The 25983-nt window shown below is 44.3% G+C and overlaps 1 protein-coding gene across 1 annotated transcript; it reads left to right on the forward strand.

The window, feature by feature from the left end:
- The first annotated feature begins 313 nt into the window (after positions 1–313).
- ccdc57 (coiled-coil domain containing 57) lies at positions 314–25983 on the forward strand. The gene is made up of 20 exons (XM_070852296.1): positions 314–388; positions 758–910; positions 5068–5190; positions 5457–5588; positions 6769–6865; positions 8251–8352; positions 8669–8826; positions 9048–9122; positions 11230–11430; positions 11621–11779; positions 12004–12166; positions 12997–13089; positions 16962–17253; positions 17944–18132; positions 18387–18466; positions 18809–19016; positions 20941–21062; positions 22204–22326; positions 22561–22708; positions 25772–25983. Exons 2-20 carry the CDS (start codon positions 765–767, stop codon positions 25981–25983), a joined length of 2823 nt encoding a protein of 940 aa, XP_070708397.1. The 5' UTR covers positions 314–388; positions 758–764.

The raw sequence follows: 25983 nt of genomic DNA on the forward strand, positions 1-25983 counted from the left end.
ACACAGCAGCAGCAGCAGCGCTGCCTCACTTTAACTGTGCCCCCCCCCCCCCCCCCACAGACCGCGTGTGGTCACAAAACTAACCTGGAACCAAAGTCTGCCGCTGTAGCTGGGGAGCACTTTGACAGACGCACGGTTGCCTGGGAGACCGTTTGCCTCAAAGAGGAGCGAGCAAGTTTGACCAGTTAGCCGATAAGTGATTTTATGAAGTTGAGTTTAGTCAGTTTAGTTTAGTCAAGTTAGCTAGTCATTAGTCACCTGGTCTGTGACGTGAGAAGACTGAGGAGCCCGAAACAGAAGCTAAGCTGCTAAAGCTAAAGCTAAAGCTACCACACCAGGGGCCCTCAAAGCACCGAAGGAGTTCTGTCAGCAAATGTCCTCACAGCAGGTAGCATACAGCAGGTATGTCCTCACATTGTGTGTGTGTGTGTGTGTGTGTGTGTGTGTGTGTGTGTGTGTGTGTGTGTGTGTGTGTGTGTGTGTGTGTGTGTGTGTGTGTGTGTGTGTTCTAAGAATCCAGTATTCCAAACAAGAACTGAGTAAAATGTGTAACTGCTGAAGGTTTGCTCTTCCATCTATTTTGGTTTTTGTGTGATTATTGGCCTCAAGCATGTAGATGGCTCAGGTTTAAGGTACTTAAGGTTCATCTGTAGCATACACATAGTTGGGGCATTGCTACAGGACAGAAGCTATTAGCATGAATACTGTGTGTTGCGATGCGTGATGACCCATAGTGTGTCTCCTCGGCGTATCCCAGTTCCACCATGCAGTCAGACGGGGACAGTGGACTGGGGGACCTGGAGGTCCAGCTGGCCAATAAAGAGAGGGAGTGGAAGGAGCTCCAGGCTGCCAGGGTTCATCAACTTGAGAGTTCCCTCAAAAAGGCCCAGGAGGAGTGTTCCACCCTCAGGTACCACGTCCACGTGCACCTCACAATGATGGTACATATTTTAGCTGGAGATACTTCCTTAAGAATTTAGTATTTGACATTCACGAAATGCAATTGTCAGGCCAGTTGGTGAGTCCAGTAAAACCTCAGCATCTTCCCTGTCCACCAGTGTCTGTAGCGAGACAGAGCAGGGATGAGTTTAACAGTTTGATGGCCACTGGCAGGAATGGTTTAATGTGTGGAAGACTTTGGAGATAGAAGTCTTTGACTGAAGACACTGCTTTTCTTGACCAGCAAGTGGTTGGAGCGTCGAGAGAGGTTGTTCAGGACGCTAACTAACTTGGACAGCATCGTCTTCTCCTTCACTGCCTCCAGCTCGACTGCACCAGTCACTGAGCCTGCCTTGCTGAGTAACTTGTTGAGGTTGTTAGTGACTCCGCTTCACACTCTGTCCTCAGCACTGCCATCTCACACTGACAGAACATTTGCAGCATGCTGTTGCAGATACTTAAACCTGAGAGCCTTCGCAGGAAGTACAGCCTTCTTGCTGGGATCCCTTTGTTCCCACTGGAACTAGTCTTTTCTCCCGGTGCTCCCTGAGGTATTTACAAGAGTGGACTATCTCAGAATCCTCCCCCTGGATGGAAACAGGGGTCAGAGGAGGTATAGTCTACCATCAGCTCCTTTATCTTGCTTGTTCACTTGCAGATGGCACGACACCAAGTCTTAGGCGTTCAGGGTAAACAGGAAGAGGAAGAGGCAGTGCCCTGGTCACGTCCTATGTTGCTTTTCACAGTAAAAGAATGTTTGATGGGGGTGCACAACAAACAACAACCAACCAAACTACCCTTTATATTCTGAGTTATCACGTATAGCACATGCTAAGGGCTCAAGGGCTAAAATAAATACTGCCTCGTCCCCTGGAACAGGTGAAAAGGATAAGAAAGAATGTTGTTGCTTCTAACCGAGGAGTTGGCCCCATGATGAAGCCTTCTAAACCAGTTCATACAGACAGGACCGAATCCAAACTCTGATAAAATACTAAATAAATGTGGCCATTCGATCCTGTCAAAGGCTTTCTTGGAGTCCTGCGATATTACAACCGGCGGACGTTGTAGAGAACTGGCATAGAACATTACCTGAAACAGCCTCCTCATGTTGATAGCTGACTGTCGCCCAGCGACAAATCCCTCCTGGTCCACCTTAACCAACAATAGAGACAACACTTCCACAAAGCAGCAGACTTGACTTTAGTAGATGTAATAGAAGTGTCCAACTCTTCTCTCTGACTGACGTTTAATACAGGAAAGGAAATGTTCTTCAAGAAGTGATCTAAGTTATGGTCTTGTGCTAAATACTCAGCTTGATATAAATTGGAATAAAAGTCTAAAAGTCAGAGAAGCATCTTTCCTGCTTTGTCACCACACTCAAAATGTTTCTGATGAAGTCGATAAAGAGAGGAAACGGTCTCTTCATGTATTATTTCTTGCAAATCTGCCTTTACTGCAAGTAGGGATTTCTGCAACATCTGCTTTTTAGGATCCTGATGGGTTGCATGTCAATTGTTTTTAATTTTGTTAGTAAATTATATTTTTCTTCTCAGTTACTTTCTGCTCTTAGCTGATGCATAGCTGATTATCCAGCCTCTGCAGGTGGTGTTAACGGCCTCCCAAACCGTTTGTTGAGTCTATATTTATATTTTAGTCCACAATTCCACTATCTTCTTTTCAATAAGAGATGAGAGTACCATCAGTTTCAGCAGGGAGTTGTTAAATCTCCATTGTTTGGGTTTGTTTTCTTTGGCAATTAAGCAGAGAGTAATTGACTTGCGGGGCATGGTCTGCTGTAACTAGACTGTTTATTTTGGCATTGGTGACATTTTCAGTAAGGAAGTTAGATATTAGAGTGCTGTCAATTCTAAAATAAGAGTTATGAGAAAAGGGATTCAGTAACCGCCAACCATCAGTCAAAGCCAGTGATTAGAACAACTCTGTAAATGATAGTGATGTGTCTGTGAACCAGAGCGGTCTAGTGAGGGATCAGAATAGGGCTGTCAGCATACTGGGACAGGAGAGTACCAAAAGGACACAAAAAAGATGCTTGTGCAGAATTTGGGGCATAAATATTAACTAAGGTGCATTTTTCATTGTGCAGTGTACCATATAGTATCAGATAGCATCCCTCCTCATCATCACTGAGCAAGTCAATCAGATTAAAGGATATTTTCTTATTTTCCCTGGTGCCTCTAGAACATGGAGAGGAAAACACTTGGCCCACCCATCTTTGCTTTAATTTGAGTGATTCTTCCATATTCAAGTGAGTCCATTTCTTGTCACCATATTGCCACAATGTGGTTCCTTTTTGATTTTATTTGTGCCACAAATAAACTGAAGACAAACTACTTTAGTTGTTCCTCATGCTGATGTGATTGGTCTGGAGACTTGCTCATTGTTTCCAGTTTTCCTTGTACAACAGCTGAGCTGTGAGTGAGCTGTCTGTGTCTGTGATTTTGCAGTATTTCTGTTACGTATTTCCTCCTTTTGTTTGTACGTTTTTTATTTTGTGTTTGTGTCTTTAAGACCTCCTTGAAAATTTGATGCTACAGCTCAAAAGACTATCCATTTAAAATCCTATTCCCTTAAATTCAATTTCCTCAACTTCGGGTGAGAAAGCTGTCTTCACAGAAAAGACAGATCCTTTGGTGTGAAGTTTTTTACCTAGTCTGGAGTGAGCTGGTTGTTTGCCCTCGGCACATGCCTCCTCCATGCTTCAAGTGCATGTTTCACCTTCACTGACTGCTGTGGGAAGCCACATAATCAGTATGCTTGTCTTCTCAGTTACAGTCTGGGTTGGTAAGCTGGTTGGGAGTGGTGCCACCCAGCTGGCCAGCAGACTGTAGAGTTCTGGCTGATAACTCCGACTCAGAGGAACGTACAGCGCCTGAGGACATTTAAACACTTGTGTACTTGAGAAAGCAGTAGTAATAGTAGTTAACCATGACATGAAACCATACAGATATCAAAGGTAAAAGTTAGTGCCTCACAGGGCAAGAGCCCAACAAGAGCTCAGCTAGAAAGCATCACGTGACCACAGCCATGCTGTTCCTGTCATATTTGTGTCAGTGGTTCATGTCTGTGGAGTGGGACACTCTTTACTGTCTTCGGATGGGGTTTTATGTCTCGAATTTGTTTGTCTTTGACATTTTGCATTTGTTTTCTTTTATTCTATTCTTCTGTCCCTGTTGTTTGTATGCATTTTAATGTTAATCTCACCGAGTTTACTTGAAGCGTAAATAGAAGTAGAATTTTCCCACCTTAAGTGTGGAAGAGGTGAGTAATCAAGTCTCCAGTAAGCTGAAATGGCATCTGTATGACATGGCGCCAGTTTGACCGTTTGAACTCTTAAAGGGCTGAGCCAAGTTACAAAAGAAGCTATTTCCTCACCTCGTGGTAAATGGAGTCTGTCCTTACTTAACTTTTTATTTGCCCGGGTTTTGAAATATGTGTCAGTGTTGTATTGTCTCCACGCCAATACAATGAAGGTCTGTGGATTATCAAAAGTAATCAGGACGATGTGTCTTTCCAGACACTGTGCTATTGTATGCAGTTGAATTGTTCAAATGTCATTTTCAATGTTGTGAGCCCCACCAACTAAATTCTATCTAGCTCCATTGTGTTAGGGGGGAGGTTGAAATCCCAGAGCCAGATAACTCACAGTCTGAACAAATGCAAGCAGAAGTATCTGAACAGAAGGATATCAATACAAAACATGTCATAAGTACATATAACAGACCCTTTTTAGTTGTTCCTTTACAATCAGAATCAGCCCGGCTTATGGAGGCACCACAGGCATGAATAGATTTGAGTGTAACAATTGGGCCACATTTGGTACAGCCTACAACATAAAATCTCTTTCTTTCTGTGACACTCACTTGTACGAGTGTTCCAAATCAGATTCTACCAACTCTGTAAACTGTAAATGTTACCAAAGGATAAAAAAAAAAATTGCGTGGCAGAGCATCAGGTCCTGCTGTTGGAAACCAGCAGACAAAACCATAAAAAGACCAGTAAAATAATCTGCTAATCAGGATGACTGGCACATTTTAAGCGGGGAGGGGGGTCTTTCTTTCTGAGCACAGTGACAACTGATTAATTACTTTGTAATACTTCATTTGTCAGCGAGCGCTACCAACAACTGAGGGAAGATTTTCAGTTCAACCTGGCCGCCCTGGATGAGCGAGACCAAGAGCTGGAGAGATATGATGTCATAACTGCCAGAGCTGTAACTGTGGAGCACAACAGGTACAATTCATCACACAGATTCATGGAAGGCAGAGTTCATGTGTGGCATGTAGATTGGATTGAAATAAAAAGTAAAACATATATTTTTACATAGAACATAGCAAAGCAGGAAATTCATGAAAAGGGAATATAATTTGGTTTTTGCTTGAAAGTCAAAGTGTCCTTGGTTATGTGAAATGTACTTCAAATCAAGTATGTTATGATTATTATTATTACTAGAGTAGTAGTAGTGGTGCTCAGTTGACTAATACTGCTGTGATTTGCAGGCAGGAGGAGCTGAACCAGCTCCGTACACAGGTCACCCAGCTAGAGGAGCAGAGAGCCAGAGAGTCTGAGGAGAGGCAGAAGGAGCTCCATAAAAGTCGGCACAATGCTGCTCAGCTGGACAAGCTCAAGTGGTCGGTGGGGGGGGGGGCTCACCACACTATAAGAACTACACACAGGCGTTTTGTTGTTTTAAATCAAACACAAGAAGACTCATGTAGGGTCCAGCTGCAGGCCTCATATGTGTGACCAGAGTTCTGCGAGACGCTGGGTAGAGAGTAGGGTCCCCATACATGAGAGGCATCACTTCTTTTAGCACCCTTTTAAAAACATTAGCATTTTACCACACAAAGCAGTCTGTACAAGCCTTTGAGCAGAGTTAAAGGAATGGTTTTGTTTTGGTGCTTGGAGGAAGGGTCGTGCTCCACAGGTATGGTGTGGAGCTAGCAGTCAGGCAGATTTATCATCACAATTCCATGTAGAAGAAGTGTTACATGAAGTAAACCCAGTCTCCACACAGGCTCCTTAACCCTTTATAGGACAGTCATTAAAATAATTCAAGGTCAATGAAGTTATCTTATATGGTTTCTTGCCAGTCTGTCATGTAGCCTGATTGTTGCTGATTGGCTTGGAGAGATCTCGTAGTTCTACTGCCTCATGGTGAGGCAAGGAGGGGCATTTTGAACTTCCATTTTGAACTCTGTAGAATAACTGTTAATATACTTTCTGTTTCACCACCACTCCTTTGTAATCATTTTGCAGTTTGTCTCTGAAATTCCTTCATCATTTGTTTTGAACAACACAGCAGAAGTAAGAGAACATATCCGATTCTTGCATCCCTCCACTGGCTACCAGTAACTTCCATAGTGGATTACTTAAGGTTTTTGGAAGAAATAAATGTCTTCTTGTTCGTTTTGTTCTACAACTTTGGTAAAAGCTGTCATTCCTAAAACAAACTGACTGTAACATAGAGATCAGAGGTGCCAGGCCAGGTTAATGTCTACAGGTGGCAATGGTGGTAGGCCATAAGACGTTCTCCACTCAGTAGCACACCCCAGAAGCCATTCAATAAGTGACTCAATATTAGCTAAATAAAAAGGCATTATGAAACAAACAACCAGATCTCTGCCCTGTAAACACTGTACATTGCTGTAGGTACCGGATGTGCTAGGCCTGCCACAGTACCTCAGGGTCAATATTTTCTCTGTACACAGGATGCAGCATTCAGTCATTGCGGTGCTTTTTGATTGGATATGTGTGTGTGTGTGTGTGTGTGTGTGTGTGTGTGTGTGTGTTTGGGCGGCTTGATGGTAGCTCCATGGCTGATGAAACAGAAGCATATGAGAGGATAAAATGGGATTTGCAGTGCAGGATACAAGAGTTGGAAGGAGAGCTGACCCTTCAGAGACAGGTGAACACACTCACACACAAACACACACACACACAATTTTATTTTTGAAGGTCTGAAACGCTCTTCCTTTGTATATAATGATATGAATATAATAATATGACCCAGTGTAAAACCAATTCCTGACACATATGCACAGCTATGGCACAAAGCAAATCAGTCTTGTGTTACAACCTCTCACAGTTGACCTGCCCATGACCTGGTCTGCAGGACTGAAATAACTGGTAGAACAGCCAAACATTCAGGGGAGATCAGCAGACCTTTAAAATGAACCTAGACAAAAGAGCTGTCCATATCTGACTCTCACACTGCACTGGCTGTTTATCATGCAAGTAGTATGTGTCCGAGACTGTGCATAACCATATGTGTGACAAAAACAGTTGTCTGATCTCTTTCACATCTGTACGATCCACATTCAATCTCAGTTTACATGTTTGACGTATTCATATATATAGTGCTGGCATAAGGAGTGTAGGTTCAGTTTGTGAGTGGGGAGACACACTGAAGTCACAGCTTCCTCAACAACAAATTTTATGCAAATTAGAATGAAACTGGTCAGGGTGCTATCTATAAATAATGGCAGTCTAACAAAAAGGAATAGGAGTGTTTATTAGACTGATACATCAATAATTCACTAACCCAACCTAAGCAAACCTGATACTAATTTTAGATAGCGTGCATGTACATCTTTACTAAAAATGGCATTTTCACTTACTGCTTTATCTCTGATTAATTTCCCAAAACCATGTGAGGGAGTAAAAACTTTTTTTTAGCCTGGGATGTGTTTGTAGGTATTCATGCTTAGTGCTTATAACTTAAAGACGACCCACAGGAACATTACAACCCTTTAATCAGCTTCTCTCCTCTCTGATGTGGACACTGTTGTAGTCATCAAATCAAAGTGAAATTGTAAAGTTCTGGGGTCTATAAATTGAGATGTGTTACACGAGGTGGACACAGATTAGTCCCAGGTGTGCACAGAAACTTCATTCTGTGACTAATCACATTACACGCTGGGCATCTCTGTGCCATTCTATCCTGTTCCTTCCTGACTGAAAAAGGATTTTTACTGACTTCATTTCCATCAACCGTCACTCTGTCCAGTCTTTAGAAAATGTTGGACAGTGTTTACAGGAGAGAGCAGTGATCTCTTCTTGCTTTGAGCTTGCTTTGTAAAGTGATTCATGTTTGTGCTGTATGGCAAGCAAGCCAAATTTGAACTGGTATCATACAATAGAGAATGGCTGGAGGAAGGAGGCTGGTAGGGACTGAGATGCTCCTAGTGATGTTGTGTTTAGTCACAGCAACTACACCTATATCTCACGACAAATGTAATCATGATAAAAGCCTAAACACGACATCTCTAACCTCTCTCCTCCGGCCAACAGGAGATGACCGCAGCTTTTGACGCTGAGCTCAGACAGCAGGAACACAATTTCAACTTGAAAATGGACGAGATGCGTGCTGTGGTGCTCTCTCGTGATCTCAAGGTGATGAGAATTAAAGGATGTCGGCTCTCTGTACACAGAGAGGATGTGTTTCACTCAAATATATGGTAGCAATCCATTTCTGTTGTCCATAGATACCAGGCTTGTATATGCACAAGACAAAGTGGGTTTGTTTTTCAAAATTCAAAACTTGTATAGTCTAAATCTAAATAATCGAAGTACATTTTGACAACAGATTACATTTTGGATTTTCATGTTGACCTCTAATTTTCCCATGGCTGGTCTTTCGCACCTAATGTTGTCTTCACCATTTGTTGCTGCATCCGTGTGTTTGTGGGTTGTGTGTGTCCTTGTCCAGGTGAAGCTGCTGTCTAAAGAGACAGATGTTCACTGTCAGGCTCAGCTCCAGGCCACGGAGGCCCTCAAAGCATCGAAGGAGTTCTGTCAGCAAATACTAACCCAGCTGCAACATACAGACCAGGAGACCAAAGACCTGTCTGCTGTCAAGGACTACAGGTATGTCCTCACATGGTGTGTGTGTGTTTGTGTTTGTGTTTGTGTGTGTGTGTGTGTGTGTGTGTGTGTGTGTGTGTGTGTGTGTGTGTGTGTGTGTGTGTGTGTGTGTGTGTGTGTGTGTGTGTGTGTGTGTGTGTGTGTGTGTGTGTGTGTGTGTGTGTGTGTGTGTGTGTGTGTGTGTGTGTGTGTGTTTAAGGTTTTGTGACTATCCTCTGTCTCAGGATAAAGGAACTTGAGCATGAGCTGGAATGGATGGAGACCAAACTGAAGGAGGAGGAGGACGCCCACTTTAAGAAGTGAGTCATTAACAACACAAACCCCTCCTGGGCAGGATGTCAGAGGCAGGTGCTGTAGGAGCACACGGCAGCGTAGGGAGAGAGAGAGAGAGAGAGAGAAAGAAAAATCTGAGAGGCAACTGGCTATTCCAACTAAGCATGCCAGTCTTTTCCAGCTTTTTATGTGTTGATCAGATGTGGCTGGCAGAGTGGCCTGTGAGACGCTCACCATGGCAACAACAACAACAACAATGAGAGTGCATCTCTGCAAAGGTGAAAGAATATTGGGAGGGACAATCTGGTGTTTGGAACAGGCCGGAGAGCCCAAGCGCCCTGCCCACGTCAGCTCAGCAACCTACTACTGAGCATCCAGTCCTTGGAGAGCAAGGACTGTTGCATGATCTGTGTCCAACAGTCTTTCTCTGTTTTGTGCATGGATGGAGCAGAGGGGATCAGTAGGTCATGGGGGTGGAGTCTGTCTCGTGATGAACAACAACTGGTGTAATTCCAGAGACACTAAAACTCTTTCCTGCTGCTGCTGGCCTGGCTTTGAGAAGCTGTCATACCGTCCATTCTGCTTTCCCCGGGAGTTCACTTTGGTCATCATCTCTGCTGTGTGCGTACCATCGCAGGCAGATACCCTAACCCGTCAGGATTTTGGCAAGACGAACCTTAAAAAGCACCTCAGACGGCTAAGCTACTGGGCAATGTTCCATTTCAGCTCTGACAACACCAATGAGTCTGGAAGTAGTGACAAGTTAACACAGCATTGCTGGTCAATGATATAATCCCTATGTGCAACTGAGAACCTGCTGTCCAGCATGTGAAGTTAGTAGTTAGTAGAATCAACGTCTCAGTTTTTAGAAACAGAATACATGTGAATGTTTATAGCTAGTAGTGATTGGATTCTGTGTCTCCACAGATTGCATCATTCTTCATCTTGTGCGTAACACCAAATCACCAAACTCAAAACCAGAACTCACCTCTCTGAGGGGGCTTTTACATTTACAGTGACAGTGTGTTGACACTGCACCAATCTGTCTGTCCATCTTCCATCTATTTTACCCTCACTCAGGTAGCAACTCACTCCAAACCTGTAGGTGGCAATCCACCGTTTTCCAGCAAGTACCTCAGATTTGGATGTGCTCACTTTCATCCTAAGTGCTTCACAGTCTCAAGAAGCCAACAGCATCACCTTAGTTTTGCCTTAAGGACATGGACAGGATGTCCATGAAAATCACAAACAGAGTCAGTGACAAGGTGTGGGCTTGGAGTCCACATCTCACTGAAATATGTTTGACTTTGTGCCGAGAATGTGAACACAGCTCTCACTTTGGTTATTCAGGGCTCAGATGGCTTTAGCAGCATCCTCGCTACCGTGTGTTCCAGCAGTATCCCCCACAGAATTCCTCATTCTTCAGAATCTGAAAGTTTTATTGTCATTGCACCAAGTAGTGCAACAAAATTTGCTGTGCTAAAAAAACCTAGAAATTAAACTATGTAACATACACACACGAACATACAATCACTTGTGCATCAATAATAAATAACAATAAAAAGGCATAAAAGAACAGCAGCAGTGAGTAGTGAAAACACTGCAATGTTCACATTTATTGCACATAGTGACCACAGTGCTTGCACCTATGAGGTGTGTGGGTAGTGGTCAGGCCTGAGGTGTATGAGTAGGGTTCAAGTTCAGCACTGTGATGGCTTTTGGGAAGAAGCTGTCCTTTAGTGTGGAGGTTCAGGCTTTGATGAGTCTGTAGCGCCTGCCAGACGGTAGCAGAGTGAATAGGTGGTAAGATGGGTGAGTTCTGTCCTTTATGATGTTGCTGGCTCTGCGGAGGCAGCGTGTTATGAAGATGTCATCCAGTGTGGTTAGTGGGAGTCCAATGATTTTTCATTGCATGTCTTGATTACTCTCTGGAGATTTCTGCGGTCGCTTCCTGTGCAGTTTCCATACCCCCTCTTCAAGTCCACCCCTGCTTTCACTTTCTGAGCTGCCGAACAGTGTCCCTTCCTAAAGTCCACCAAAAGTCCTTCTCTATAGCCGTCTGAACCCCACTACTTTAAGTCCTCTAAATGTCTCTATGTCCCGTCATTTTATTGTATGGCTGTTTCTGTCTAGATATGAGGATGTGGTCCAGGCTCTGAGGAGGGGTGATATGCAGCTGGAAGCTCAGTGTCAGGCCCATACAGAGCAGCTGCAGAGGGCTGAGAAACACATCGTCAAATTACAGGAGAATATGGAAGCTCTTGCTGCACAGGCACACCACGTGCAGGGAGCACAGCAGAAGGCCATGCAACATAAAGACGAGACAATCCAGAGGTGAGACAGACATCAGCAGAAATCCTCACATTGGCATTAACAAACCTGATTTCTATTGAACTTTAGTTTTTGTATGTTTCTGTGTGTATTTTATTGCTGTGTGTGTACTGTGTGTGCCTTCTCTGACAGCTGTGAGTTGTGATGGTATAACCAGCTGATCCTATGTGTGTGTGTGTGTGTGTTTTCAAAGGCTTTGCACAGAGGTCGAAACCACCCGGACTGGCTGGGACAAGTACATGAGTCAGGCCTCCAGTGAGATGGTTCTTAAGGATAGAGAGATGATCGCCCTTCAGGAGAGAGAAACCAAACTAAGGAATGAGCGGGACAGGAGCAGGGAGGAGATGGAGGGGTGAGAAAACAGCAGGAAAATGAGGGTAGATAGTGAGAATGGAAGAAAAGAGAGGTGGAGAGGAGGAGACAGGTAAAAACCAAGAAGTCTCTCCTTTAACCTCAAAAAAAAGAGGGGGAAGGTTAGTAATTACTATGTGGCTATATATGACCTAGTCTGAGTTGTTCTTATGATTTATAAAAGTGTGTGTGTGTGTGTGTGTGTGTGTGTGTGTGTGTTGTCAGGTACAAGCAGCAACTGAGTGCTGGTTTGAAGAGAGAGAGGGCCTTGGAACAGATGAGAGTCCAGGTGGAACTGGAGTGGCAGAGACGCTGTGAGGACGTGAAGGCTGAATACTACCTTGCTAATGAGCAGCTGATACAAGACCTGACCCAGGCTAGAGACCAGGTCAGCCTCTCATTCATGTGGATGTACTGGTGCACATGTACAGTTCATCTTCTTTTTGAATGTGAACGCAAATTATATATTAGATATTATATACTAATATCTCAGCAGTGACTGAGGTAGTGTGTGAGTATATTTTTCAAACTGCTGCTGCTTTTCACCCCCCCAAACTAAAAGTTTAGAGGAGCTGCTCAATAGCAAATGAATGGTGCAGTAGATAACATTTAAATAGACCAAAGCTGTTTTTTACTTTTCTTCTGTAAATCCAGCGTTGTCTTATTCTGTTGAACCCACAGAGCAGAAACTAACCTCCCATCGACTTGTGGAGGTAAGGAGATAAAAAACAAACACTCAGTACCGCAGTACTGACAGCTGCTACATGGTCATTTATCTGAAACATGGCACATCATTGGCACATCACTGACGTGTTGAATGAAACACCACAGTAAATGATACTCAGTCTGCACATATTAACACTGTCTGTTCAAACTTGTTGCATGTTTAAACATGCATTATATGATCCTCCTCATAAGCTGCAGATATAACTATAGAAAAGCCTTCCCTGCTGAACATAACATTTCTGTGCATGTGTAGTCACACTGGCCAGCACACCTGTTTTAACAGGAATAAAGGCATCTGTGTGATGGTAGCAAGCAGCAGCATTATCGCTCGTTTATAGTGCACGCTGCACTATAATCATTTTAGCAGGGACAAAGTACATTGACGTTGGTCAGCGTGCCAGACAGAAATACAATTACCTTTTGTCTCTATGCTGGTTTGAAGGCCCTGACTGATGATGATACTAATAGAGGTTTTATGTTGGTCTCTATCAGGCTAGAGCAGAGCTGAAGGAGAAAGAAAGAGAGCTGCAAGACTTGACTGTCTTACTACGTTCTGTTACCGTGGAGAGAGACCGGGCAGTACAGGTGAGAATACATCCACCTTTTCAGCTACCAGGAAAGGGTGCTGGCCCCACAAGTCTCAACAATTTCTTGTTCAGAGACTGCCAGATTTTGTGGGCCGACAGCCAGACATGGTGTTGTTCTTACATCCAGTCATGAACACCTTCTGTGAACCCCTTTGAGCTCATTGGCTCTAAAGGCTGTCGTCAATGTGATGCATCTATTAGAAAGCACTGCACATGAGTATTTGCTGTACAGGTTAACACTTGTTCTCTCAAATAAGAATAATAGAAAAGAATAGAAACTAACTAACTATGGAATTGAGAAACAGCATGTTGCAAAATACATAAAAAATCTCCCAATACAATGTAACATATTCTGTGCGTAATAAATGTACTTTCAAGTCTCATACATGTTAATGGTCAATCACAATGTTAGCCAGTGAGTGTCAGTGTATCACCTAGTCTGTCAGGCCTAATGTCAGTAAAAAATAACACTGAAGATGTGGCACAATAAACCTGTCTGTCACGGTGGGAAGCATTTGTGAATCAGGTACAGGAGCAGCTAATGCATCGAAAGATGAACTTAGCAAGACTCTTAAAAATGGCTCTTTCTATCTAGAAGCCTGCATGATTTGCAGCAATCCTGTGTCTGCAATGTATGTTTAAAGGTCCTGCAGGTACAGGCTGTAGAGCTCAGTATGCCACAGCACCGACAAATCCTGTTGACTGGACCAATGGTAAATGGCCATTTATGCAGTAATATTATGTAGTAAAACCTTTGACCTCGAACTGTTTGTCCATAAATGGTGGACATAAACAGCTTCTCTTCAATGCCATAGAATCGATCAACCCTGGTACAAGTCAATCTGACGTAGTACTAAAGTAAAAAGCCATGTCAGCATTGGTGAATGCCGATGCCTACGATGAATTCAGAAAGCCTACATTTCAGCACTGACTCTCTAGTTAAGACAACTACATCAGCTGTTCTGTCTGCGTGACAGATGGGAAGCTGCTACATTCATAACAAATACTCTATGTTCACCAACAAATTGGATTTAAAGTCAGTTTGCTAGTGTGATGTCACAAAATACACGACTCAAACTGAGATTTAAGTTGAGTGCAGACTGCACAGAGCCGTCAATTCAGGTTGGCATAAGCGACACGCTCTCTTTAGTAAGTCCACCCATGCCACTAAGCAGGTTGGGTTAACTTTCCCCCTCAGCAGATGAGAACAGCCTTCTGTAGTCAAACTGTACAGTGACGTCCCACACAAACACAAGACCTATCATATTCTGTTTGGCAGGTGGCCACAAAATTAACTGGGGACGAATTCCTTCCTTTACTGACATTTCACGACCTTTCTTCTCACACTGCCATTAGGCAAAAATGTCAGGGCTGCACACTGAGTTATCTGTTACGTAGGTAATATGACACCTAATCCAGCTGTTGTAACATCTCAGTGTAGTGCATAGAGGTTTGACCAGCTGAAATGATCCCTGTCCCTGAAATACCAAGCTGTTAACCACACAGGGCTAACTACTGGTTAACTGGAAAACTAACCTCCTGTCTTTTCTCACCTTTCAACCATTTCTCTGCCAGGTTTACTTATCATGATACTGACACTAAAATGTTGTTGTCCCTCAAGGAACAATTCCAGCTTTGGCACAAATCCAGTTAACTGGATGAGGTTAACTAACCTATAATGGGCCAACCCCACACACACCCATGTATGGCATGGGGCTGTTTGATTAGCAGTCCTGTTTTTGGCCTTTGGCCTTTTCCTCAAGCATCCTGGGAGTTATGATGACCTTTCAGTCTGGCTCAGCGCCTCTCCAACATACCAGCCTTAGTGAGCTCCACTGGCACCAAGAGCAAAAACATATCACGGTCCTGTCCATGTAAACCTTCTCAAATGACTCCAAAAACCACTCCAGCTGAATACCTGTAAAGAGCCCCGACATGGCAGCATTTAAAGAGATTAGGCTGCATGTTCCAACTTTCTGTGTTCAAACATTACAACTGCCATGTTCAAACTATACAATAATGAATATGATGTTAATCCACCACTGACTTGTCAGATGTGTATTATCACTGTGACCTTTTATCAAACTGTAGCGTTTGTTTTAATCTTTCACATCCTGAGGGGATCATGACTTCACTTTTCACTTTATACCACATAGTCAGCATTAGCATGGCAACAGGGTCGGTGAAGCAGCCAGCTGGAGATTCCCATTCATGTCCACATGTCACCCCGAAAAGGCCCCAGTGCTGAACTATGTATGTATGCATACAGTATGTACAGTATGTGCAGAGCAATACATTAACAGTCTGATGCCATTTAGTGGTCACAAAAGGGTACTACTGCTACATGACATGTATCGGTGTATTCTTTCAGCTAACTGTTCAACTGATTCTGGGAGTCAGATGTCATATTGTCACTGCTGTCATCCACATGAAAACACAGGAAGCCACTGTGCGGTATAAATGTTTTATCATAGCAGCCACATATGAAGGTGACATTTGTGTGATCCTTGCTGATGGTTTCACACGTCTGCGTTTATTTAGTTGAGCTTTAGTTGCCCTTAAAGGGCAATTGGCTTTGCATTAGAAAGGGCAACATTAAATATCAAGACAAACATTAAATCAGTAAAATAATACGTATGGTCAGCATAGCATTAAGCTTTTGGTATGTGTGGGCACAGTTAGCTTTGGGATTTGATTGTAGTCCATCCATCCATCCATCCATCCATCCATCCATCCATCCATCCATCCATCACCCTGGACTGGTCACCAGCCAATCACAGAGCCGACACATAGAGACAGACAAACACTCACTCTCACACTTACATGTCACTTAGAGTCACCAGTTACCCTGCATGTCTTTGGACTGTTGGAGGAAGCAGGAGGACCCAGAGAAAACAAGCACAGGGAGAACATGCAAACTCACACAGACAGGCCTGGATTCAAACCTGGAGCCTTCATTGTAGTTAATAAGATTAATTTCCATCAGTTTTTTACACTTCTTTTCATTCGGTGAGTCCATTATTTTGTCTACCCTGCATACCTGTGTGCAGGCCTCATGCAGCCCCACACCTCTTTCTGTAACCACCTCCGGACAGTTCTTGTGATCACTGGTTGCCTCTGGACTGCAGGTTTCCAGAGGGGCTTATGGTAGACCAGGTTGTGATCTGATGTGCCCAGGAGAGACAGAGTTATGGAGCTGTGTGCTTCCTTAACATTAGCATACAGCAGGTCCAGTGTTTTTGTTCAGTATAATTAAGTAACTATGTGTACTTAACTATATACTTTGTAAGTAAAGGATAAGCATTTCAAAGTATCAAAGTATTACTTAAAGCAGCAGTTGGTAGGACTGAGAGTGGGTGGACTTAGCCCCCCTCCCTCTCTCTGCTGCACTATATTGAGTTGATTTCTAGCACTGTTGAACACGTCGATCACATGACAGTGGACTGGAATGGCTGTGAGACGTAAATCAGGAAAAATAATCGGGACACAACTGTAGAAAGCAGAGGAATAAAGTCATGTACAAAATAGGCCAAGTGGTTATTTCACCGTTTGTCTGAGTGGACAGCTCTGGTGAAGTAACTTTCTTCTGCATCTTTTAATATGCTTTAATCTGTCTCTCTCACTGTGTTTCTCCGTGCTGTTGTCTCTCTTCTGCTGTGCGTGTGTCAGTGCACCACATTTTACACCTGCCTCGGTGCAGTCCTTTAGGAAATACGGACATGTGTAAAATGAACGACTTAGTGTACAACAAGGGCTGCAAATATTATAGCTAGCCCTCAGTGATGCAGTACCTGCATAAGTGATGATACAAAAGCATGAAGACACATACAGTACACTACCGTGTCTAGATGAGTGTGTATCTACCCACAGGGTCTCACACCAAAGGTAGATCCTCTGGCATCAGAAGAGATCTGTCGTCTGCAGGAGCAGAATGCCATCCTGCGGGCCGTGGTTACCCAGATGAGGAAGGACATGGAGGGTCTCAGCCACCTCCTCCCCCACCCCCAGGCTCAGCCACAGGGCTCCCCTCCTACACCAGCTCAGCTTCCAGAAACCCCTGCGACCAACTCCATCACTACAGCTTGCACTCAGCGTGGCACTCAGATGGCCACTGGACCTCCAGCCCAGTCCACTGACGTCTCCTCCAAAGTCAGCCCAGCAGGTATGAGCAGCACTCTTTTATACACACATGATTCTTGATTTTCTTCATTCTGCAATTTCCAGTGAAACAACAGACTTTGTATACTGTGGCAAGCTACACTGATCTTTTGTCTGGTTAATCAGTCAGTTAGACCTATAAATTAATCCACTGCACAAAGGTGTCCAGTTCTTGACTATATTTAGTAGGAGTTATTTGCCATGAATTGTGGGTGAGATAAGACTTTTTGAAACTAAAAAACGTGACTGGCAGGTCAGGACAAGCTGCAGAAGATTATATGGCTTCTTTCTGTGGCTGGGCACAGAACAGCTATCTCATCAATCAGATTCAGGACAGCTCCTTGGGCAAAGGACAACAAGTGACGATGTCCTCACAGCTGTGTATTTCCAGTGGGTTACTGCACTGCACTGCCTCCTTAACATACTTCTCTCCACAACACTGACAGGAAACCACAAGTTATGAGCCATGTTTTGCCATTTAGTACCAGCAGCAGCAGGTCGCGGATTGTTAGCATAGAAACACAACTCTTCATTCTGAGTTAGCCTGGAGATAGTAGGGTGGCTATGTTTCTTAGGTTCAAAACAGTCAGTCTTTGTTTTTGTCAAATTGTCTAACTTGCATAGGCTGACATAAGGGCAAAATGAAGAGCAGTCTAACATTAGAGACCAGTCTAAAATACCTTGTTGAAACCAGCCCCAGACTACACTCAGGCTCTGGAACAGGAGGTGTCCCGACTAAAGGCCCGATGCAGGCACCTGGAGAGGCAGCTAGAGGGAGCTGTAGGACCGCCCAGCCTGGCCCCAGCCACAGACACACCTATAGAGGACCTGGCACCCACACTTCCAGATGACACACGCCCACAGAACCAGAGACTTCAGAAAGGTACTTTTATGTGTCATTTATGTTTGTGCTGTGTTGCAGTTGACAGTTTTGGTGTCCCGTCCTTACATGAACAAAACTGTTGTTACTGAAAAGACTGAAATACTAAAATATATGATTTTGGAAATTGAATTATTAGGAAGGTTTTAGTCATCTTTTAGAAACCTGTATTAATCCATCCTTATGTACCCCTGTAAATACAGTTAGTTGTATTTAAAAAGGGCTTTTTGTTGAAACTATGTGCTTTGGATCTTCAGGTGACCTGAGTCTGGAGAAAGGCGCTAACATTTCTGATCTGATGAGGCCGGAGGTCAGAGAGGCCAACATCATGGAACAGGTATTGAAGGAAATCGGTGAACTAGCTGAAGCTGACCTGTCAGTTCATCCAGGAGACTGGCTGGACCATTGGTGTGGAGTTAGAACTACTGATCTCTTTAGTGCTGACCCATGAATGTGGGACAATTTTACACCATCAACACACAAATGTCAAAAGTGGCAAGTCATTATACCTCAGTAGTGCAGAAGTATTTGTTAAATAAAGGCCCGGTTCTCCACTCCATTATGTGAGATGATGGGAAGATATAGAGTAAACTGCATCCAGGTTTCTTCAAGTTTCATCTCGTCTTCCTTCCAGAGTGTACGGCTGCGACCGCTCTAACTGGAGAATGTGTTTTTGCAGCAGCAGCAGCAGCAGCAGCAGCAAGCCTCAGGTCTGATGTCTGGTGGCTTATTTGGAAATGTCCAGGGTGCTAAAAGCAACCCTGCTGTCCTGCGTACCAGGCTGAAGGAAGCAGTGTTCTTTATCGCCCGTCTGAGCCGAGAGAAACAGCAGCTGATAGAGATGGGCAACCGCCTCCGTGCACAGATCATCACTGCTGACCTAAAGGGTACAACAACAGACACACTCATCACCTCACACACACGTCACTGAAGAGCAGCAGTGTTATTTACACCATGTGTCCATAAGTATTAGTTGGAACTAATCATGAGTCATCTGTTGGGTTTATAGGGCTGCTGGTCAGCAATAATGGCACAGTTAATTGGCCAGGTAAGGTCTGTGGTCTCACAAACTCCTTTAACGAGATGTGAAACCAGTGACCAATGAAACCAGGCTTCAAATGAAATCACAGATCAGCTCACAGATCAGGTTTAAATTAGCTTCAGCTACGTTACTTTGGAACCTTTGACTTCCAGACTTGGCAGTAATACCTGTTGCACCGTCATTCCAACCACACTGAACCCAGCAGTCCATCATTACTGATATACTGAACGTTTAAATCAGAGCAAGATACCTGATATATGTCTAGAGTTCACACAGTATATCACAGTTTGGGCTTAACTATTTAAAATATTGAGCTCATCTCTGGAACAATCTTTACTCCACTAACATATACAATTAACAAACATATTTAATTGCGTTAGACACAGGAGTACTGGAGCTTTTCCTTTACAGACATTTCTATTTGAATATTGTCAGCACTTTCTGCCATCCTTTCTGTCCATCCAAAGCCTGATATATTACACTGTTTTATCAGATGACTTTTTGATTTATTAAAGTGAGCTCGTCAAATGACATTAACAAGGCTCATTTATTGTCATTCTACAACATGGGACTGTACAACAAAATGCAATTTGTGGTCCCATTGGCTACTAAAGAAAAGACCATAGAGCTGTTTTTATGTCTCGGTGTGGAGCATGAGTTCTCACAGCAGAAAGAAGCTGCTCTGTAGCCTTGTGGTCCGACCTCTGTATCTCTGATACAGATACCTCTGTATCTCTGTCCAGATGGCAGCAGGTGTTTTCAGTCTCCTTCGGGCTCAGCAGGCACCTCACCTCTCTGATATCACTGATGCTCAGTAGATGGAGACCAATGATGTTAACCCCCCCGCTGCAGAGCCCTCCTGTCCTGGGCCGTGCACATCCCATGCCAGTTCCTATTGTGATCTGCTACCTGTTCCACCTCAGCTTTGCTGGTTTGTTGAAGAGATGACCTTTGACCTCTTCCCAGGGGATGCAAGGAGAGGTTTTGGTCTTGGGGGTTGGGGTGTCTTGAGAGTGTACCAGCAAGGATTGTTTGTGCTGACCACTCTTTGACAGCTCTGATTAGACTTCCATGTTTGTCCTGGTCTTCTGTCAGGGTGGGTTCCATATCATTGACTCCTTGTGCCTGCTGCAGAACCTTCCTGTCTCTGTCCTCCTCCACACAAACAACCAGCTGAGTCACCACATGAAAAAGAGACACAGTTTCTAGTTTATTAGGTACAGCTGTCTTAATTCAGGGCAGTGCAATGCAGCAACTGCACAAAAGCTTGTTAAGTTACTGTTGACACTGGCCAGAGCTGTGCTGACTCTAATCTGCTGTCGTTTTAGAGGCTGTAGTTTGTGGTGCACCTGGTTTTTATTGCATGTTGTTGAAAAGTGTTTTTTTTTTATATTTACTATCTCCATTTATCACAGCTTTACTTTACTTAAGGCTTTTTGTATTGTTGTTCTCCATTCAGCTAATGTGGTTCCTCATTACCCTCACTCACCCCAGCAGTGATGCAAGAATTGTTTTTATCAAACAGGACTTCCTGGATCACTCCAGCATCACTCTGAAGAGATTATTCACGATTCATGAATCCTGTCTAATTCTCCTGAATGAGGCAAGATGCACTTGAAATGGAAAAGAGGAAAAAAAAGCCTTTTGGCTTATCAAGACAGAATAGACAGAGTTGCCAAGAGTGTTTAGTTCATTCAAGATTCAGATTCTTCACATAATATATATTTTTATTTTATGAGTAACTTTAGAGCTGCTGTTGGTTCCAACAGGGAGTGGACCTAATCTCCAGCGCAGTATGGAGCCAGAGAGGGACCCCTCCACACAAACACCAGAAGACCAACATGACAGGCTGTCTGCTCTGGAACAGCTCCAGTATCGGCTCACCACACAGGTATCTGCTCTCTTCAAGTCCATCTCTCAGAATTCAACTGCTTCTTGCTCCCAGTTCCTTCAAAGGCTTCTCTGTATCACACAGCCAGACACTGATCTTCAGCAAAGTGGACATGAGAACGGTTTTGCCTCTGTTGTGTCCCATTTGGTGCCATTAGTGGTGTGAGTCCAGGATACTGCAGCACGTCTACTGGTGCTGGCCTGTTGGAATGGCTTTTCCCTCATTGCTCCACTTTCCTCTCACAGTCTAATACATGCATCCGAGGAGACTTGGACTCTCTAACCTGTCCTATAAATGAGTGGAACACTTTTAAAAGTTCTCAACTCAGTGATGTTTTATTTTCAACATGTAGGTATGATATTGTGTATTATGCACTTCTAAAAGTGGAATGCCCCAATGCAAGATCTCAATCCATTCTTTCATTCTTTCCCAGACTGAGATAAGCCTTTGTGTTGATGGATACAGTGATCAGGGGTTTTAAACTGAGGCTAAATGTAATTTGGACTAATACGTGTTTTAAACTGGACTTTTTCCTACCAAGAATAACAAATAGGCCTGGAGCTGGAGTCAGGGTGTGGTTAGTCAAGCTCAACTTATGGCTGGAAGCAGGTTCTGTCCAAAGTTGTTGGGTCAGATTAGCAGCTGCTATGAAGCTCAGTAAATAACAGCATTTATTGAATGTGTAAACAAACAAAATGTAAAGTGAGTTACATGCTGGAACTATCTCGAGGTGAAATAGTGGACTGTTGTCAGTGTGAGGTTGTCTGGCGGAGATGCTGCTCAGAAGAGCTGGGCTGATGTATAAACTGCTGAGCCAGGCTAAGTGTTTCCCCCTGCCTCCAGTCTTTATGCTAAGCTAATCACTGGCTGCATCACTGGCTGCAACACATCCATAAGAGGTTGATATTAATCGTCTCGTCTCACCATTAGCCAGAAGTTGAAGAACTGTATTTTCCGAAATGTTGGACATAAGCATTTCTTGTCACCATTTAGATCAGGTGGCATTCTCACTCATCACTAGGGACGTTGTCCACAGTAGATAACTTAAATACAACAGACAGCCACTAAGAACACTGTGACAGAGCTCAGAGGGAACGTGTACCTCTCAGTGCTGGCTCCACTAATGTATCTGTTGCTCCAGGAGCTGCAGTATGCTCTAAGGCAGAGGGCTCGCACTTTTGCGAAACAGCTCTTCTCTGGAACCAACTCCCTCGGTCCTGCCAACCCTCGGTCCCAGGAGCACAAACCCACAGACAGGCCCGAGGTAACAGCAGCCCCAAATACTGCATTCATGTGTCCAGTTCACTCCTCTCTATCTGTACTCTAAAATATTCATATCTACACATATACATTTACAAAGGACTGGAAAGTAAAGAAATGTTACTTTATTTAGCATTTCTCATTTCATGTTCAGCTGTCTCTGACTTCATACACCCTGTAAGTAAAACAGGTTAAAGTGAACATACTCTCCTGCTCTCTTCTTCTTTACACCCCCAAGAACAAAGAGAACACTCCTCCTCCCACAGGCGCTCTGGACATGGGGCCACAGCCACATTCAGGTCTGTCATCAGAGGAGTCGCTGGGCTCACTGAAGGAGCTGTGGGACATACTGGACCATGGACTTAGTCCATCAATATTTTCAGAAGGTAACCACACTAACTCAAGCTCAACTTCACTCTCAGCTAAAGAAAATCATTCTCTACAAATGTCTTGGTGCTAAACATTTCCTCCTAAAAAGAAGTTCCTCACTTCCTCATAAAAGAAGTGAGATAAAATGCTAACGTTTTTTAAGCGGTTCAGGGTGGGTTTTTGTAACATCCATCCATCCATTATCTTCGCTTATCCGGAGTCGGTGTGCGGTGGCAACAGGTCAAGCAGGGCACTCCAGACGCTCTTCTACCGAGCAACGCTTTCCGGCTCCTCCTGGGGGACCCCGAGGCGTTCCCAGGCCAGATGACATATGTAATCCCTCCAGCAAATTCTGGGTCTGCCCCGGGGTCTCCTCCCAGTGGGCCGTGCCCAGAGGGTGGGCACCAGATGCCCGAACCACCTCAACTGGCTCCTTTTAATGTGAAGGAGCAGCAGCTTTACTCCGAGCCCCTCCTGGATGTCCTCACCCTCTAAGGCTGAGCTCAGACACCCTACGGAGGAAACTCATTTCTTTTTTTGTATCCGCAATCTCGTTCTTCTGCTCATCACCCAGAGCTCATGACCATAGGCGAGGGTTGGAATGTAGATCGACTGGTAAATCAAGAGCTTTTTCTTCTGGTTCAGCTCCCTCCTCACCACAACGGACCGGTACAGCACCCACATTACAGCTGACACCGCACAAATCTGTCTGTCCATCTCACACTTTTATTACCCTCATTCGTGACCCCGAGATACTTAAACTCCCCCACTTGGGGCAGCAACTTGCTCCCAACCCAGAGAGCCATGGCCTCAGACTTAGAGGTGCTGACTTTCATCATGACCACTTCACACTCAGCTGCAAACCACCCCAGCGCCTGCTGAAGGTCACAGTCTGAGGAAGCCAACAGAACCACATCATCTGCAAAAAGCAGAGATGCAATTCTGAGGTCTCCAAACTGATGCTCTCCTCACCCCGGCTGCGCCTTGAGACCCTGTCCATGAATATCACAACATTCAGCCATCTCTTAATCTTACTTGTTCCAAATGATACAACAACCAGTGCAATATTTTATAACTTATTACAATATAAGATGATATTTTCATTGCATTATATTGTCTTATCTCATTTCATGGAGGAAAGCAGAATGTATAGACATAACATAATATTAATTGGGTGAATGCTCATATAAAAGGGAATTTCTACTGTGTGTGTGTTCATGTGTCTGTAAAAAATGACACCTTATACGTATGTGGAATATGACCATGTTTAGAAAAATACCTGGGTAATAACATGGGTCAAATCATACAGTTAATGAGAATTCATGGAGGCGAATAAGGCCTTAAGTCCTGTCCCACAGTGCCTTTTGTTCCCTTGTAGCCCAGTGACCTCACAGATGTGATGTGATAACAGTAGCATATCATGGTACGTGTGACCAGGATCTGCAAGGTCCACAAGTCTGGTGGGTGGACTGTGGATTCAGCCTTTTTCTGTTGCATGTTCGGTGGAGCCTACAGGCTGTTCAAAGAGGCCACGGGCTGTTCAGAGAGCCCACGGGCTGTTCAAAGAGCCCACGGGCTGTTCAGAGAGGCCACGGGCTGTTCAGAGAGCCCACGGGCTGTTCAGAGAGCCCACGGGCTGTTCAAAGAGGCCACGGGCTGTTCAGAGAGCCCACGGGCTGTTCAGATAGCCCACGGGCTGTTCAGATAGCCCACGGGCTGTTCAGATAGCCCACGGGCTGTTCAGATAGCCCACGGGCTGTTCAGATAGCCCACGGGCTGTTCAGAGAGGCCACGGGCTGTTCAGAGAGGCTACGGGCTGTTCAGAGGGGCTACGGGCTGTTCAGAGGGGCTACGGGCTGTTCAGAGGGGCCACGGGCTGTTCAGAGAGGCCACGGGCTGTTCAGAGGTACAGAATCACAAAGATGCATCCTTAAATACATGAAGTGGTCACATAAGTGTACTCTTGTGTGAGTAGGGATTAAATGAGTGTGTCAGCAATCAGTAGTTCAATAAACTAGCATAGTTTTAGCAGACTCCTGTGTCCTCAGAAAACCACTTTATCAAAACACACAAGCCCTCTGACTGATCTGAACACCAATGCAGTGGTTGGACCAGTGATGGACAGATGGGGGGGAGGGTTGTTGCCCAATCTGTGGCAGTAGCCTCTGTCAGCTCTCCAGGGAACACATTCTCAACCAGAACAGCTGCCAGATCAGGCTGAGACCCAGTGATCAGCATCACACCATGTAATCATTGTGAAACCAGACAGACCTGGCACAAGGTCCCATTACACTAGTGGTGACTGGGTCAAAGACCCTATTACAGATATCAAACAGCTGGGTGAGTAAAGATTAAAACTCCTCTTATTTCATTAAGGCCAAGCAGTTACTGTACAGTTGTGTTCAACGTGAATCACAGCAAGAGAAAGGATGTTTCAAAATGTTCCATCTCTGTCTAGATCTTCAAAATCCACATAGAAAAGGGCAACCAGGGATCCGTGTGCTACATCTTTTTAATCCAGTGTGTAGAAGTTAATGACAAAATATCTTGTGAAGTTGAAGAATGAATCCATCCACACCTGGATCCACATCTGCCTGAAATCAAATGATTTGTTCCTTGGTCTGTACTCTAATGTCCTGGATGCGTCCTGCCACACCTTCACCTTCATGGCTCCACTACGACATATATTTAGGAAAAACTGTAAGATCCTTTGGACAACAGTAAACAGTAGAGAATATTAGAGTAGATCAGAGTGTATTCACATGGACACTGTTACTGTGGTGACTCCCAGTGAAGCTCTGGAAGAATGAGGTCCACTTCTGTAAGGCACGAGTAGAAGAGCACACTGGCCTCTATGTGCTTTATGAAGACTTACCAAAACAAAAAGCACTCGTCAAATAAAGGTAATGTAGTGGTAACATTTATCTAATGAAGGATCTAAATACTTTTCCTGTCACTGCTGCTCTCAAATCACTCAGACAGCCACAAAGTTGAACCTAGACCTGGGTAAAGACACCAGCAAATGAGGATGCCATCTGTAACAGCCAGTTAACTTTCACCTGTGTTGTCTGCACCCAAAGGTGACGGTGAGCTGAGCAGGAGGGACGGGGCTGATGATGTTGGAGTTCGGATGATGGTGCATGGTGTCAGCACCCCCATCCATAGCCAGCACTCAGCCAAGGCCCAGCAGAGGAGGAACACGTCTACTACACCGTCAAACACTACCCGGTCCACCCTACCTGGAGCCCCTGGCAGGATCCGCAAGATCAGAAACTACAACGTTAAAGACTGA

The sequence above is a fragment of the Pempheris klunzingeri genome, chromosome 20, assembly GCF_042242105.1.
Source record: "Pempheris klunzingeri isolate RE-2024b chromosome 20, fPemKlu1.hap1, whole genome shotgun sequence".
Classification (NCBI taxonomy): Eukaryota; Metazoa; Chordata; class Actinopteri; order Acropomatiformes; family Pempheridae; genus Pempheris; species Pempheris klunzingeri.

What these genes read in the sequence shown, in the direction of transcription:
- ccdc57 (XM_070852296.1), top strand. Translation starts at nt 765, where the DNA reads ATGCAGTCAGACGGGGACAGTGGACTGGGGGACCTGGAGGTCCAGCTG. An exon ending in CAGCTGGACAAGCTCAAGTG is followed by an intron (nt 5,589 to 6,768) that starts GTCGGTGGGGGG and finishes GCTTGATGGTAG; the next exon opens with CTCCATGGCTGATGAAACAG. An exon ending in TCTGCTGTCAAGGACTACAG is followed by an intron (nt 8,827 to 9,047) that starts GTATGTCCTCAC and finishes CCTCTGTCTCAG; the next exon opens with GATAAAGGAACTTGAGCATG.